The sequence below is a fragment of the Aspergillus karnatakaensis genome (assembly GCF_047715665.1).
Source record: "Aspergillus karnatakaensis strain CBS 102800 unplaced genomic scaffold BJY04scaffold_41, whole genome shotgun sequence".
NCBI lineage: Eukaryota > Fungi > Ascomycota > Eurotiomycetes > Eurotiales > Aspergillaceae > Aspergillus > Aspergillus karnatakaensis.
Genome location: NW_027395753.1, coordinates 129,890 through 145,852, shown reverse-complemented (window position 1 = coordinate 145,852; position 15,963 = coordinate 129,890). Strand labels below are relative to the sequence as shown.

Below are 15,963 nucleotides of genomic sequence, written 5' to 3'. Positions count from 1 at the left end.
AACTTCTTCTTTTCTTTCTCTAGAACTTATTTCTACTCTTCACTTCTTTTTTCTTTCATCACCCCTTTCTTTGCTTTCTTTCAACGTGTTCTATCCTTGAAAACCTCCCACCCCAAACACTCACCAAACGGACAAAGCAAACACGCAAACAACCCCCGTCTAGTAAAAATGGCCGCCAGATCCCGTCGTCATTATGCTCGTAGAGCTAGAACCAGAACGACACCTTTATCCCCGCCTCTTATACCACTTCTTTACTTCGTTTCAGCTCTTATTTCGATATCCATCTACGGCGTCCGTCTGACCGAAACCAGCCAGATCGACCCCCGTGCCATTTTCCACTTCAACTTCAGCTTGAACTTCCCCCACTGGCTAGTGGACATTGACTGGGAGAATCTGGACACCAAAGCCGCTTTCCACCTCTCCCGTTTATCAATTTTGTTCTCTAGGTTCATTATCAGAGAGGTTATCCTTGAGCTTGTGGAGATAACGTGGTTAGTCGCGATGGAGATGTTGTTAGGTCTTGTTCGATCACGTGAGTGGTTTTTCGTCCTCCCCTTGCGCTTGCGGCTTTGAGCTACTCGCTGGTTCGTATTGGAGAACAGCAGGGCTGTTCTTATTTCTGAGTTATATTGCACGGATGCCTTTGTATTATAGGAGTCAGGTTATCTAACTAATACTTATGCTTTGTTCTAGTGATTCCCCGAGCTGGTGGAGCGGAACCTTCTGAGTCGGAATCCGGGTTGGAGCGTGGCTCTATAACAAAGGCGCCAATTGACGAACGTCTTGGGGATGGTACCGTCAGCTATACTAAGTGTGAAGGTTATGAGATTCTTGGGAGTCCAGCAGCGTCTCTACCTGAGATCCGACCTAAATCTATCGATGAACCTGGACCAGTTATTGAACTGAAACCTCAATCTCAACTCGAGCCTCCTCAGTTCCAGCTTCAGTCTAGGCCTAAGCGCAAGGCTAGAGCTAAAACTAAGCGCAAAGTACAGCTCAGCACTAAGCTCAGCTCTGAGGCCCCAATCGTTCCTGCGCCCACATCTACCCAGGAGCTAGAGAAAGTGCTTGATCCCGAGCCCAAGCTAGCGGAGGCCCAGATAGGTAGCGAGCACACTCCGAGGGGGTCTGCTGTTCCTGATCCCGCGCCCATTCCAGAAGCAACAGATATACCTGAGCCAGAGTCTAGATCCATGAGCGACGAACAAGCTGCAGAAGAGGCCCGGATAGATACCGATCATACCACGGATGCTCCAAGCCCGTCTGTGCCAGCAGCCATTGCATTACTGAGTGACGCATCACCTGAGTCTCGATCCGAATTCGAAGCCCTGTCTAAGAAGGAGACACAGGCTCTCAGGGTACATACCACTAAAACTCCAGTCGTGAATGTGTGCATACCCACCCTAGAGCCAGGGCGGGTACTTAAAACAGCGTCTGCGGCTGATCCCGAGTACGACAAGCAACCTATAAGGGGGTCTCGAGCAGTCAGCGAGCATCACACTAAACAATCAAACACATTTGAGCCCACACCTACCCCAAAAGATGAAGATGGAGAAGCTGTACCCGAACCCGAAGCTACCGAAGATAGCACCTGCAATGATGATAACAGCTTTAGCTATAGTGTGATGGAAACAGTTTCCTCGCCTGATTCCATCGAGGATTCTCATCATGTCTCTGAGTCTGAAATTCTCTCAAAAAGCCAGCGCGTGAGATACGCCAGCGGAAACGAGGGAAAGAAGCTTATCCTGGAGGAAGATGCTAGGGCCTTGATCCAAGATTGGCCTCTAATAGCCTACAGGATTGAGAAAGAAGGAGAGCAAATGTAGGTGCGCAGTGAAATGTGTTGGAGATAAATGGCAAGACTGACGGTAAACAGGAACAGGGAAAAGGAAAGGGAACTGAGTGTGGCGAAGGTGAGGCAGTTTCTCCTCAATCGTCTGCCATTGACGTCGACATTGGCCTCGGAGTGAGTGAATGACTGTGAATGAGTGAGCTGGTTGTGAGGCTTCTTCTGCAACACTCTGACTCTGCCTTCTTTTTCTCTTCTCCTTTTTCTCTTTCCCTGACCTGACCTCGAATTGTTTATTGTCCCTTTCTTCATCCACCTTTTTTACAACAACACACTTTTCTTCTCCTTCTCTCTACCTCTCCCTTAACCTTCTCCGTCAGGATACCAGACCTATTACTGTATCACTTCTATCTATGACGGTGACTCTCAAAATGGGTTCCGGTGCGAGTACGAGTGCTGGCGCTGGCGCTGGTCCTGTCACTCGCCCTGCCACCGCGAGTAACACTTCCCCATCTACAACCTCACCTCCAACGAACAAACCCTCCTCGACTACCCTTTCTCCTCTCAAAATGATTACTGAATCTCAGTCAAAGCAAACACCCAAGTCGCAACAACCAATCCAAACCACGGAACCCTCAACTTCAACCTCAACCGCCGTCGGCTTCCCACTACCGACCCCCAACCCAAACGCAATCCGCGAACCCATCCTCACCAACGCGTGCAAGAAACGCCTCATAAACAACGAAATCGGGTACGGCCTCGTCTCAACGAAGAAGATCCCCGCCGGCTCAATCGTCTTCGCAGACCCGCTGCTCATCCTATGGGCCCACGAGCACCAGAAATGCAAGACCGTCTACGAGGCAAACGACCTCCTGGAACAGCGAGCCAAGAAGCTTGGTAAAGAGTGGTATGCTGAATTCATGGATCTCCTCCACGTCAACCGAACGGGGCAAGATAATAGCAGCAGCAAAAACACCACCACTACCAACAGTTCTACTACCACAACAGCCACCAACGCCGCCATCCAGCCCGTACTCGGCGTCCTCGGCCGAACCTGGGACAAGCACCACCTCCCCATCACCATCGACAACAAGCCCGGCGGCGTCCTCGGTCTGAACCTCGCCTGGGTAAACCACTCCTGCGTCCCTAACTGCAGCCTCCGCTTCCTGACCACCACCTCCGCCTCTAAATCCTCCAAAGCCCACCCCGCAATAACCCACGCCCTCCTCCGCACCTGCACCACCATCCCCGCCGGCGTCGAGCTAAGCATCTCCTACCTCCCAACCCGCGGCTCCACAACCCTACGCTCGCTGCAAATGCGCCAAACTTTCTCCTTCGCCTGCCACTGCCGCGTGTGCGCCGACCCGCGCGACCCCTACGAGTCCCACCAGCGCGAATACCACCGCTACATCGACGACCTGCACAACCCAGTCTACATCGCGAATTTCCCCGCCGTAAGTTTCCACGTAGCGTCCGACCTAACCCGATACCTTACGGGCCTGCGGATCCAGGATGTCAGACTGTTGAATATCTGGATCCGGTGCGCGATGATCGCGGGCCACCATTCGGATCTCGGGCGCGCGGTTGCGTTTCTCGCGCGGGCGCGGCAGATTGCCCATGTTCTTGAGGGCCCGAGTGGGGAGGCGTTCAGGAGGGTTGAGCGGTGGTGTAGGGAGCCAGGGTTACTGCCGGGGTCTGGAGCCACGCAGCGCGGAACCAGTACGGTTGGTGAGGGGATGAAGGTCCTGAAATTGGGGGTGGAGGGGAAGACGGTGTTGTTTATGCTGGGGTGTAAGGCGGAGGAGTATGTGCGGATCAGGCGGTATCGGCTTGTTGAGATTGAGGTTGAGGGTGATACGGATACCACCACGAACACCAACAACAACAACAACAACAATAACGATAACACAGACGGCAAAGAGGAGAGCACTGCAGGTACTGGTCCTTCACCTTCCAGCAAGGACGAGAACGTAAAGCCCAAACCAAAATTTACCCGGAGGTGGGAAATCACCCTCGGGGAGGACCCTGCGCCGCCAGCGCTCATTTTCAACACGAGCAAGCCGCACACAATGTGCTGCAGTGTCCCCGGGTGTCTATACGAGCAGGAGATCCAGACGAAGGACCGGAAACAGCGGGTTTGTGGGGCGAAGCGGGCGGGGAGGGAGTTAGTTGCTGCGGAGAAGGAGGTGAAGTGTCGGGATCCAGAGAAGGGGCTGTTGGAGCTTGCAGTGGATTGTCTGGACGAGATGGATTGTGAGGGGGGTAGAGATGCGGGTGTAGGTGATGGGGTTGCATGTTTGGATGGGAGTCAGGGTAGGATTGCAGCTGGGGCAGTTCGAAAGGGGGACGGCGTCATGAGTATACCTGCAGCTGCAGCTGGAGAAGGCAATGGCGAGCAGGAGATTGGTGAAGCCGGCAAGAAGAAGAAGAAAAACAAGAATTCGAAGGGCAAAAAGAAGAAAGACAAGCAGGATGATGATGTTGAAGAGGAGAAGAGGCAGAACGTTGGCTTGGGCTTGAAGGGGGCGGTTGACCTCTAGCCATCACAAAGGGGGTTTCTGGTTCTATTTCATCTACGTTCTTTGGGCTGTTGGAGTAGTTAGCTACGAATCTCTGTTGATTTATTTAGTTAGTTGTTATTCCAGGTAGCCAAACGGAACGCAGTCAATTCACAAATCCAAATCATATCAGCTTGAACTGTAAGGGTGGGGGCAAAGCGAGCGGGCTGACAGAACAGCGAGGAGACATTGGTGAGGACCAAAACAATAAGCTAGACTATCTCGACTATTTCTTTTCCTTGTGTCTCTCATCCTCCGACTTCTTCCACTCCACCAAGGCGACTGCTTTATAAACAAGCTCAACTTCTTTCTCATTGTAGGCGTTCAACGTGCGGGTAACGTAAGGCCGGGTGATACCGACAACCCGATGGCCTTCCAACATAAATTCATCGTCACGGTATGCATGGGTATCTCCTTCGTACTTGATGTTGTTGGAGTTCGCCGAGGCGTAAGGATCAACATCCTTCAGCGTTTGAAATTTCAAAACTGGAATGCGCACACTCATGTCCACGGCCGTTTGCGCTATCAGTTTCAAACTGATCGTAAGGCTGCGCAGCCGCTCAACGTCGTCGTCATTTCCCTTGATATTCTTCAACAGACTCAGGAATGTCTTGTCAGAGAGCAAGTGCTTCGCCAGGACTTCGCATCTGGCTTCGCGATGGGTCCTGGTTGCTTCTCCGAAAGCGGTAATTGATTTATCTTCGGCAGAGCCATGGACGCGGTTGCTGAGACGGAGAGTGAGAAGACGCCAAATGTGCGCGTGTTCGCCGTTCACTATTCCCCGTGCCCCCCCATAACATCAGAATTGGGGCTTGATGGTGGGTAGAAAGGAAGACTGTGACTTGACTCACCTCCTTGAAACCGAGAATACAGTGCGTTGAGGAACTGACTTCCCGGGGTGGTGGTAACATCATCGCCGTCCCCACCGATCTCTCCTCCAATCTCATCGTGTCCACCAGCCCCAGGATTCTTGACCACATACCAAAAGGGTTCTCAAACATAATCTTGACAACAGTCTTGTTCAAAAACATCTCTGTCAGGAGCTGAAGAAAAACCTTTTGCCAATCGGGATTAAGCCTCGCCTGGATAGCGTCAAAGTCCTCCTGGATGATATAGCCATTTAACCTGGCTATGATGTTGGCTTTCTGCTCTTTGGAGAGGTGGGCACCGTTATCGCCCGCCCAGTTCAGAGCCCAATTCCAGGTGCCACGAAAGAGCCCCTGAAAACGATTAGGGTAGTTGCGCGGATCTACTGCAGACCAGTGAACATCGGCCAGATCGAAGGAGCGACTAGTTTCCGAGAAGCGCCAGTCCTCTTGAAGCTCGAGGACACGGTCTTCTAGGATCTTGACTTGCTCGTCGAGCGGTTTGGTCTTGTCCCAGGTCCATTTGGGAATCTTTTTGCGGTCGTCGGATTCAATGCTCACCTGTTGCCGCTTTCTTGGTGAGGCGGGGTGGCGGGGAGAGGATGGATGGTTCTTGCTAGCTAACTGAACCCACAGTTAGCATTGGTCTTGAAGATACCGGCGGCTATTTACCTGCTCTTCTTTAAGCAGCGAGCCCATTCTTGATTAGACTGTCGAGCGGGGCTGATAAGTTTGAGAGAGTTGATGGAAGAAGTAAAAGTTCCTTGACTCTTTCGTGGGGGGTCCGGGGTTGAAAAGAAAGATCGAGACAAAGAAAGCAGATTCGAGCCTCCCATCCGCAATCAAAGATCCACATACTCCAAAGCAAGCTCCATGACGGTTTTGAGAAATGCAAGTTCAAGGTTACCGGAACCCTCAGTAATACTCCGGTGATGCGGGTGCGGGATGCACACGGCACGCCATTGCAGATCCGGATCGTCAATGGTGGCAGAGTAGTGGACTGTTTGTTACCCGAGGACAATCTCATCACCTTCTACAAACCTGAATTGAAAGACTTCCAGACCGCATTGATGAGAGAAAGCCGTCGCTCGTAGTGAGGGTCACGGCCCGATCGGTGTAGACTAAATTGTAGGATATTTTCGAGACCTAAGTGGCCATGCAGTGCAGGAAGGAGAGACCAGCGGCATCCAATGCTGCTCTACTTTCTTTGTCCTCCCTGTCGTTAACAAAGAGGAGGAGATCCCATCCCATGCAACAGAGAGTGGAGGAATGCTGTGTGACTTACTAAATACGCCATGCTTTCAGCTTTTCAGAGGTGGGTGCGTTCAATCTTGCGGCTCCAGACCTCCTTCCTAAAGTCAAGGAGGAGCATGCCATGATGGAGTGATTAACATGTGCGTGGAGGCCTACATATAGACTTTAATTATGTTTCGATCAATGGAAGAGTCTCTCTCTGCGAACAACCTCTAGTACCCCGTCCGACAGGTCAGTTAGTTCTAGATGTCATCTAATCAACCCTGTATCGCTTGCTTCCACCAACTCTACCTTCAAAAGACAACCCCTATCACCTCACAAACGGCGCCCTCTCCAACGCATCCGCCTGAACATTCCAAACCCCCCTCGCCAACTCGATCAACTTGGGTCCAAAATCCTGCAACAACTTCTCAACAAAGACAGCCTCCTCCCCCACCAACTTCTGATACTCCTCATCCGTACCGAACGTCGCAACCCCCCAAACCTGTTTCCACCGCTCAACAGCGCCTCTCGCCTCTGCACTGCCACTCCTCACCCCCCTCGCAAGCAGGTAAAACGACGATCGGGTCTTATGTGCCCTGCTTGGCTTAACCAGCCTTACGTCTGCAAATGTATCGAAGGTATGGATCAGCCGGATGGAGTCGACAGCCTCTACCTTGCTCAGCAGGAGGAGTAGACTCCCGCCTGGCTTCAGGTGTGTGACGGCGAGAGAGAGCTGGGATGTGATTAGGCGGGTGGCTTCTTTGGTTGGTGCTTCGCGGTAAGGGGCGCGGGGCTGGGTTCTGAGGACTTGGCCGTCGCAGAGGGCGAGGTCGAAGGGGCCGTTTGAGAGTTGTGGGGTGTGGATGAAGTTGGCGGCGTCCGGATGGGAGGGCGGGATGGAGATGGAGGGTTGGGTTATGCCCATGTCTGCTGCGAGCAGTGTGATGTCGAGGAATTTGGTGGTGATGCCTGGGTGTAGGGGGGAGAGGACGGCGTGGCCTCCTTGGGTCTGGGGAAGGGTGAATGCTAGTGCTTGTGCCGTGGGGTTGAGGGCTAGTGCTGTGGCGAGAAAGCCGCCTGGCGCCATGCAGGTATCGAGTATGCGGTGGGTATCTGGGTTTGGGCTGGTGAAGCAGAAGATGCCCGTGAGTTGGTGAATCTCGGTGGCGGACTGTTTCATCATGTCGTAGAAGCGTTGGGCGGTCCTTTGGTTGGCGTTGTCGGCGTTACGGCGCTGGTTCCTGAAATATGTGTCTCCTGCTGGGTTGTTCCATCCCTGGGTGTAGGTGGTGGTGGTTAGCATGGGGTATTGTTATGAGTGTTGTCTTAAAGGCTGACCTTCTGCTGCAGCCCCCTTAGGCGCCGGAATTCTGGGGATTCTCTGCGTAGGTACTCGACTATTGATGTTGTGGAGGTAGATCGAGTAGCTCTGTTGATATCTTCAGCGGCGTCGTCCATGTGGGAGTTCTGGTCGAGCTGAGCTTTCTCCATGCTTGGGATACGCAGCAGAATATGTAGTGGCAGATAGTAAAACACAAGTGAGGTTTGAGGGAATTCATGTGTTAGGTTAGTACAGACGCTGTCTATTCATTGAGTGTACCAACAATGGATATAGACTGCGTGACAAGCCTACAGAACAACTCCAACACATTCATCAATTAACACAATGTCTGCCTATTTACTCAATTGATACACAGCGTACTGGAACAATTCAGAGAGGGGACACTTAATACAGACCGGAAAACGAGCTTACCTTCCCTAATACAGGGGGTACCTCTCGCCAGTTGAAAAAGGGTATTCCGTCGATGCAAGGTCACGGCCTGGCAGGACGTACCCATGGATGGGCATAATATATTGATCAAGAAAACCTAAAAAGGAGGCTTGCGTGAAGCAGAAGCATTCTCTTCCAATACAGCCAGATCGAATTTGTTTAGTTCAATGATTTCATTATCTAAATACAATTTCCTGAGACAAGCCCAATCAAAAGGATGCTTGCTTTTGCTCGCTCAAGACTGAACTCCAGGATGATCGGCATCTGTGGGCATGTTACCTATCAAGTAACAAGTAACAGTGGATAAAAGTAAGCCGTGATAGGAGAAGAGAGATACATGAAGCTAGAGCTAGAGCAAGAGCAATACTACACACTAAACACACAAGGAAATCAAAAACACGAAAATTCAAACCAAATTCCGCGAGCTGGTCATTTCTCCGTATCGTCCTCTTGCCCTCGTGGTATCGTAAGCGTTGACAACTCTCATCTGCCCGCCCTCATCGGCCTGGCTGAACGCGTATCCGCGCTGCTTCCGCATCCGCTGCACCTGTCGCACTTTACGAATTGCCTTCTGGAACTGTTCCATGCGAGGACGGTAGTCCTGGACGTTGTATTTCTGGATCTCTTGGACATGGTGATAGTGCTGGGGATAGTACATCCGCTTGGCGTATTTCCAGGCGTAGTCCCGGAGGAGACAGATGCAGGGGAGGACAATCGCCATGAGGTAGAAGATTGGCGACTTGAAAAGGCGTGGGATGGTGCCGTAGTATTCTTGTGAAAAGCCAATGGCTGGGGCGGCGTAACCGTAGGCTGGTAGGAAGCCGAGCCAAATGATCATCGATCCGGGAATGGCGATGAAGGTGTATTTTGTCCAGATGTTGGTGATTAGTGCTGCTTTTCCAAGAACGGTGGCCAACACAGCGGTATATAAAGCGGAGCCCCACACCCAGTGACCGGCGGTTTGACCGTCCCCTTGAGGGTGGTCGTAGAGGAAGATGAGTTGAGAGACAATATACAGCAGCAGAGAGTGGTAGAAGCCGTTGGCGATCCACGACCAAAAGCTGTGACGCTTGAAGAACATTCCTTTCTGGCCAAGCTGGTATAGCTGGGGATATCGGTCAAGAAGGCGGGCAGAGATGAATTGGTCACAGATGCCCATCGCGAAGGGAGGCAGGACTGTGAAGAAAACGTTGTAAAATGAAAGCGTCCATGATTCGTAAATGACTTCACCAGAAAAGGCATTTTGGAAGGAGTACTGCAGATGTTAGTTTTTGAGCACGCCATCAGGTATTAAGAGGCTTACCCAAAATTGTGTCATGTAAAGAGCAATATTCTTGTAGAACGAGTATAAGATAACGCGACTGATACGGTGATAACTCCAGGCACCATGAACGAGGAGCAGTTTGCGGAGGTAACGGAATTGAGCAATTGAAACATCTGCAGACCGTGCGGCCTGTAGACCTTCCACGCCACTAATACCAACACCAACATGGGCCGCTTGGATCATAGAGACATCGTTGGCACCATCACCGATGGCCAGAAGCAACGATTTGAGATGACGCTTGACGAGCTTGACAACAAGAGCTTTCTGAAGTGGTGAAACACGGCTACACAAGTTAGCTTCTGTCGACGAACGAAGGGCGAGAAGACATACCAACAAACAACGGCCTTGCACAGGACTGCAAGATCGAGGAACAATTTCTCCATGTCCTTCTCAAGGGCAAAAGTAAGCGATTTGCCGTCAATAATCAGTGCCATTTGTTCGGCCTCAGGCTGGCTTTGGACAGCCTGAAGCTTCTTCGTCAAGTTATCTCTAGTAGCTTGAGCATTCTCCTCGTTGATGATCAGAAGAGTCATATCCTCAGAAATCAGCTTGCAGGACATGCCGATATTGATGGCGGTTTCCTGTCTGTCGCCAGTCAATACCCAGACCTTAATGCCGGCGGTTTGCAGCGTATGAATGGTGTCTGGGACACCATCTTGTAATCTATCCTCAATAGCAGTTGCACCAAGGAGATAAAAGTCCTTTTCGATAAGCTCCGCGGCTTTATCAAGCTCATCCGCACGGTTTCCGCTAACTGTTGTGGCCGCTTTGTCAAAGATTTGGTACCACTGCTGGAACTCCTGGTCTGGAATTTCACGCATGGCCAAGCATAGAGTACGAAGACCATCCGATGCATACTCCTCGAGATGCTGTAGTGTCGATTCAACGATAGGGTTGTCTGGGTGAAGGCGCTCAAGGATGACGGTATCCGCACCTTTGACGTAGATGCGGATTTTCCCATCAGGGCACCGAAAAATGGTCGACATTCGCTTTCTGGTGGAGTTGAATTCGCAGACTGCCAATAGCTCATACTCGTACTCTTGTCCTTCGACAGTGATGATGACGGACCGAGGCTTTCTGTTGGTGAATCGGTATCCCATCTGCGCTGCACCCTCAACCAGAGCTCCCTCGTCGGGAGACGCCGCTTGATATTTGATTTTGTCAGGATCCGCGTCAGAACGCTCTGGAATAACAGTGTGGCAGGTGGCGAGAAGAGTGAGGAAGTGATGGATTGCGTCTTTGCTTGGGTGAGATGCCAGATTCTGGTTGAGCTTCTTGAAGTCGTGTACTCCGACCTCAACTCCATCTTCTACCGTTGCGCGTCGATCTTCGGCAACATCCTCTCCGTACTGGATCCCACCAATGGTGCACTCTTTGAACTCCATCATGTTGCAAGTCAAAGTACCAGTCTTGTCGGAGAAAATGTACTCGATCTGGCCAAGCTCCTCAACCAGGGAGGAAGTTCTGCAAGTAGCGGGGGTATCAGTTGCCTCATAGTAGATATCCAAATCGGAGTTGATCAACAGGGCCTGAGCGTATTTGACGATTTCAATGGTGACGAAAAGTGAGATGGGGACAAGATTCGAGTACAAGACCCAATATGTGAAGATGTCCATGATGAACTGTTTCCCGGGGTTTGTGTTGCCATAGTCGAGGTAGGTAAGCTTCTCCCTTTCCGTCTGTCGAATAATCAAGTCGCCGACGGAGCTGACCACACTGAGTGCAATGAGAATGCTGACCAACATCAAAATCTGAATATTCACCATGCGCTCGACCGCAGTTCGTTTGATCGGAGTTGCAGTGGCGTTTCGCATCAACTTCGTCTCATGGCCGGTAAACACCACAACACCGTGAATCCATGGGGTGTTACGAAGGGTCGCTCCACGAAGCAGAAGTTGATCTGGCGCAAGCGGCAACTCCTTCTCCCCTCCACCCGCGTGCATTGTGAGCGTTGCCTCATACGTGTACAAGCTGCTGTTCGGCTGCTCTGAGCGTACGCGGCCACTGAGTCGGCTAAGGTCAGCTGGGCTAACCAAGTGTGAGGTTTCTGGAATGCCCTGTTTGATCTTCAGATTTGTCTCGCCGTCCAAATTCGCGGTTTCAATATAGCATAGACCCTCTGGTTCTGAAGAGGCTAGAAGGACCAAATCGGCCGGGAAAGGCTGTTCCGATTCAACACGGACAATATCTCCTACGGCCACATCAACCCATTTAGTTTCGTGGAACGCAGACCCTTTGAGAACTTGGGTTTTCGAGTAGTTCAAGGTCTTGTCGGATGTTCTCCGTTTATAGTCCTCAACCAATTCCTTGATAGCTGACACCATCAACACAATCAACAGAGGCGCAATTGTCGTATACCTGTTTGTCGGCGAGACATTAGGAATCTGCTGCAATACCGCCGTAAACAAGAAGAAGACATTTGCATATTTCGAGAACTGTTCGAACAAAAATTTCGGCAAGAAGGTAATGATGTTGTACTTGGCAGTTGACACGTGGTTGTCGACAAACTTGTGCGTCGCATTGGCAGGTGGGTTGTTCAACATGATCATGCGAGGCCCGAGAGTAGATGGATCAACCTTGCTACGGCCAAAGCCGAACTTGAATGACGGTCTCCTCGACTTCTTCGGTCCGGCTGGAGCAGCCCCCTCCTCGGAAACGGTACTGTCGACTCGCGGTCGCCCCGGCTCAGTCAGGGGAAGGTCCATTTCGGAATACTCAGGCTTCATTCCCAACATGTGCTTCGCCTTTCCGACAAGCCCGCCGCCCAAACTGAGTATACTGTTTCTTTCCTTCGCCTGCCGCATGCGAGAGTCCGAGGCCATCGGGTCCTGGCCGGTCATATCATAATATCCGTGCCCCCCATGATCATCATCATACTCATCCATCGAGTAGCGCTGGTAATTGCTGAGACCAGACGTCTGTGAAAAGGTCCGAGACGCATCGTGTCCGGAATATGGATCGTTCATGTAAAGACCGGCCTGGGGAGGCGCGGAACTAGTCGCATGGGAACTGGACTGCGGTTGCGCTCTTCCACCGACAAAGTTATCGTATGAAACCGAAGGACGGGGTTGTTGTGGATCGGAGTCGTCGATATCGTACTGTCGCAAGAGGGCCTCGTCATTGACCGGCGGGCGCTGTCCTGTATTGTAAATAGGAGTTGAATCCTCCAACTGCAGCAGGTCATCATCCCGGCCAGCGGCGGGATGACGACCTGGAGCCCTACCGCTGGCCATGATGATCGGGGAGGGCAGACACCGTCAGTGTGGTGGTGTGCCCCAAGGGGAGCATCGATCTCGGTGTAGGTGTTTCGCTTTGATTAGGAGGGGCGGATTGGAGAAAGGAGAGGCGAGACCACTAGTTGTATGTAAGGAGCCGGGTGAGGCTGGTCTAATGTAGCTCGAGAAGAAAGCAGAAGAAGCAATAGCGACAAAAAGCAGCTCGAAAGTTTTGGTGATTGCCTGGAGGTGAGAATTGAGGAGAGTTTCTGGGATGCGCTAGCAGGCGGTTGGGTTTGGCGTGCGGCGGTGCTCGTCCAGCCCCGTTGATCTTACTTCAACCTGTCTGTGAAGCTTGACGCTGGCAAATCGACGAGCAGGATTTTAGCGTGGCCTCTCACGAGATTTATTTATACTCCGGGGTAACGCAAACTTGACTTTGTGTATAGACCATCTTTTACACTGCTTTTCTGTTTTGCCTTGTTGCCTTGGATAGGCTCAAAAATCAAATAACTAAGAGCTCTTTGTTTGCTCAAATTTTAGCTCTCCTCGCCTACTCTGGTCCGGAGTACACGGATGTACCATGTCAATCGTTATCACGGATGTGGGAGAATTTCAAGATTTAGTTTGAGCGGCAAAGCTCTATTGCTTTGTAAATGATGATCGTACGTTTCATTCGTCTATCATACAGCACAACCTTCTCTTGAAGGGGCCTGTTTATTTTACGATAACTACGCGACAGGCCGATCGCCCACTGCTCGGGCTTGCTCTGCCAGGCCACCCTTCGAGCGTTTCGCAAGATCGCCCTGTAGGGCCTTGTCGATAATGCCGTTGATCTCTTTGACTTTCTCCAATGCGACCGAGGTCTTTGTCACAAATACCATAGCATCCACCGGAGAGCCTGAGAATTTGGAGACGTAGCAAACATCTCCAGCATTGTTCAGCCCAATCACCAGGTCTGCTTCCGCAGCTTGTTCTTCCTTCCGCGTTGCGTCGAAGATGACGAGTTTTCCTTCATCGAAGGTGTGGTAGGTGACTGACAGAGGCTTGTGGGTGATGTTCAATGGTGCTGGGACTCTTTCATCCACCCCGTAAACGATCACTTGGCCGTCCTTGACCACAGCGTCCGGGCGACGGAAGTGTTGTAAACCGGCCATGACTCCAATGCAAGATGCGTCGATGAGGTTCCCGTCGTAGTCGGTAATGTGTACGTCGGCGCGGATGGTCCAGCAACTGACACCTTTAAGGATGCAGAGGGATTCAGTATCCAGGGCGTTAGAGTGACGAATCACGCGGTCTAGCACGTTCGTGACATATGTCTCAAGGTCCCCTTGTCTATCCATCAAATTAGCTCCGTTCGTGTATTGACTTTCGGTAACCATACCGGCCATTCTCCCAGGCTGGGGAACCCATCGCAGTCAACTCCATAGCAATGTTGAAGATGCCGTCAAAAGGTCGGTCATCGTGTGGTTTTGCAACTTCGGCAGAGATGCGAACAATCAGGCTGCCATAGAGTTAGTCACATATGGAAATACCTAGACCTGCAAACCAACCTCGTCTTTCCGAGCTGCACCTTCACATGGCCGTATTCTTCGCCAAATGAGATTTTGAGTGGACGGAGCTGGTCGGCCGCACGGCCATCCAGCCTCACGTCCTCGCGGAGCGCATCGAGGATAAAGTCGCGCTCGGCAATGGAGAGCGGTGCTTCTTTGTTCATAATTGCGGGCAGACTCGGCCCCTATGAGGGGGTCAAGACAGAGCGAGGCTTTCGCCTGTAAATTTCCTGCATTCCGCGGCGTCATCCAGAGCGAGCGGGTCATTGTTGTTCCAGAGCCAATCGCAAGCTTAAAATTACCTTACCGCCTTCATGATTCTAGCCTGAGGCTTTCTTCATGTTGCTTCGCGATGATCTCTTCCAACTACCATATCTAAACACATACGCTCATCATGACTACCGGTAAGAAATGCTGCTATACGAACTATGGTCTTTGCTGATAATTTACAGCCCACAGGCCCACATTCGATCCCGTATGTTCAGGAACCGTTTCTGCTTCAACCACCGCTCACAGACATAGGCTCGAGGAAAAGAAGCCCTCCGCGGCCCCGCATACCATCAACGTCTCCTCCCTGCGCACACTCTCCTGAAGACTCGGTATGCTTGATATTGCGATGCAATATGGGTGAGAAAGTGCTGATGAGTCTAGACAATCCGGTCAGGGTGGTGAAGGTGAATCCCAGCACCGTGACCTACGCGCAGAGCTGCTCCAGGCAGAGGCTGCTCATTTCGCCAAAAAGCAAGGACTCCCCGTAAATGAAACTCCGGTCGAGAGCACAACACCCAAGCGACAGCTCGAGGGTGGGCCTGCGGATGGGGTTGATAGGGATATAGAAGAAGACCCAGAAGCGAAACGGCGGCGGATACTAGAGGAGACAAGAGATATAGATGCAGACTCCGACGGGTCAGAGGAAGAGAGCAGCGATGAGGAGAGGTTGGTTTCTCGGTCGATGGATCGCGGCTTGTGCTAAATAGCTCTAGTGATGATGAAGACGAGGCCGCGGAGTTGATGCGAGAACTAGAGAAGATCAAGAAGGAAAGGCTGGCGCAGAAAGAAAAAGAGGTACTTCAGCTGTCTACCTTGCTTATTATGATGCTAATTGGTGTCAGGAACGCGAACGTGCCGCCGAGGAGGAGGAACAACGAGAAGTCGATATCGCCCGGGGCAATCCGCTCCTCAACCCGACCGAGTTCAACATGAAACGCCGCTGGGATGACGATGTCGTCTTCAAGAACCAAGCTCGTGGGACGGAGGACAAGAGGGGGAAAGAGTTTGTCAACGACCTGCTGCGATCCGACTTTCATAAGAAGTTCATGTCCAAGTACGTGCGGTAGATTTGGGACTACCTAAAAATCAATACGCGCTACTCTCGAAATGAAGGTTCACATGTCTATGGCCGTATTTCCGACTCTCTATGGTATTTGGCCCACAACTGTTTTTGCTATGGCGTTTGGGGCATGGCGTCCGATCTATGGAACTGGCATGCATTATACTGGAGATGATCAACCTTCAATACAGAGTGATAATATACTACTGAACTAGCAGAGAAACACTGATCTGAAGCATCCGGGCATCGTAAATTCTACGCAGCCGGCAGACCTTCCATATAAAGTACAATCCATACAACTCGGCAGCTATGTCGATGATT

At 51.5% G+C, this 15,963-nt stretch overlaps 7 protein-coding genes across 7 annotated transcripts; 3 read left to right on the top strand and 4 right to left on the bottom strand.

Annotated features, from left to right (window-relative positions):
• Positions 1-168: 168 nt before the first annotated feature.
• On the top strand, positions 169-1,970 carry BJY04DRAFT_220590 (uncharacterized protein; the record flags this gene model as incomplete). The annotated part of the gene is made up of 3 exons (XM_073716909.1): positions 169-532; positions 694-1,822; positions 1,877-1,970. The coding sequence occupies 3 exons, from the start codon at positions 169-171 to the stop codon at positions 1,968-1,970; spliced, it is 1,587 nt and encodes a 528-aa protein (XP_073568811.1).
• Positions 1,971-2,220: 250 nt separating this feature from the next.
• On the top strand, positions 2,221-4,329 carry BJY04DRAFT_220589 (uncharacterized protein; the record flags this gene model as incomplete). Its single annotated transcript, XM_073716908.1, has 1 exon — positions 2,221-4,329. One exon carries the CDS (start codon positions 2,221-2,223, stop codon positions 4,327-4,329), a length of 2,109 nt encoding a protein of 702 aa, XP_073568810.1.
• Positions 4,330-4,573: 244 nt separating this feature from the next.
• On the bottom strand, positions 4,574-5,912 carry BJY04DRAFT_220588 (uncharacterized protein; the record flags this gene model as incomplete). Its single annotated transcript, XM_073716907.1, has 4 exons — positions 4,574-5,121; positions 5,199-5,279; positions 5,330-5,837; positions 5,886-5,912. The coding sequence occupies 4 exons, from the start codon at positions 5,910-5,912 to the stop codon at positions 4,574-4,576; spliced, it is 1,164 nt and encodes a 387-aa protein (XP_073568809.1).
• Positions 5,913-6,777: 865 nt separating this feature from the next.
• On the bottom strand, positions 6,778-7,940 carry BJY04DRAFT_220587 (uncharacterized protein; the record flags this gene model as incomplete). The annotated part of the gene is made up of 2 exons (XM_073716906.1): positions 6,778-7,725; positions 7,788-7,940. 2 exons carry the CDS (start codon positions 7,938-7,940, stop codon positions 6,778-6,780), a joined length of 1,101 nt encoding a protein of 366 aa, XP_073568808.1.
• A 410-nt stretch (positions 7,941-8,350) lies between these two features.
• Positions 8,351-12,994, bottom strand: BJY04DRAFT_229508 (aminophospholipid-translocating P4-type ATPase DRS2). Its single transcript, XM_073719081.1, has 3 exons — positions 9,875-12,994; positions 9,524-9,827; positions 8,351-9,475 (listed from the first exon to the last, which is right to left on the bottom strand). Exons 1-3 carry the CDS (start codon positions 12,775-12,777, stop codon positions 8,627-8,629), a joined length of 4,056 nt encoding a protein of 1,351 aa, XP_073568807.1. The 5' UTR covers positions 12,778-12,994; the 3' UTR covers positions 8,351-8,626.
• Positions 12,995-13,109: 115 nt separating this feature from the next.
• BJY04DRAFT_194542 (exosome non-catalytic core subunit RRP45) lies at positions 13,110-14,524 on the bottom strand. The gene is made up of 3 exons (XM_073712082.1): positions 14,313-14,524; positions 14,144-14,263; positions 13,110-14,094 (listed from the first exon to the last, which is right to left on the bottom strand). Exons 1-3 carry the CDS (start codon positions 14,474-14,476, stop codon positions 13,491-13,493), a joined length of 888 nt encoding a protein of 295 aa, XP_073568806.1. The 5' UTR covers positions 14,477-14,524; the 3' UTR covers positions 13,110-13,490.
• Positions 14,525-14,559: 35 nt separating this feature from the next.
• BJY04DRAFT_194539 (spliceosome-associated CWC15 family protein) lies at positions 14,560-15,931 on the top strand. Its single transcript, XM_073712081.1, has 6 exons — positions 14,560-14,716; positions 14,765-14,787; positions 14,835-14,911; positions 14,964-15,248; positions 15,296-15,377; positions 15,425-15,931. Exons 1-6 carry the CDS (start codon positions 14,707-14,709, stop codon positions 15,647-15,649), a joined length of 702 nt encoding a protein of 233 aa, XP_073568805.1. The 5' UTR covers positions 14,560-14,706; the 3' UTR covers positions 15,650-15,931.
• Positions 15,932-15,963: the final 32 nt, after the last annotated feature.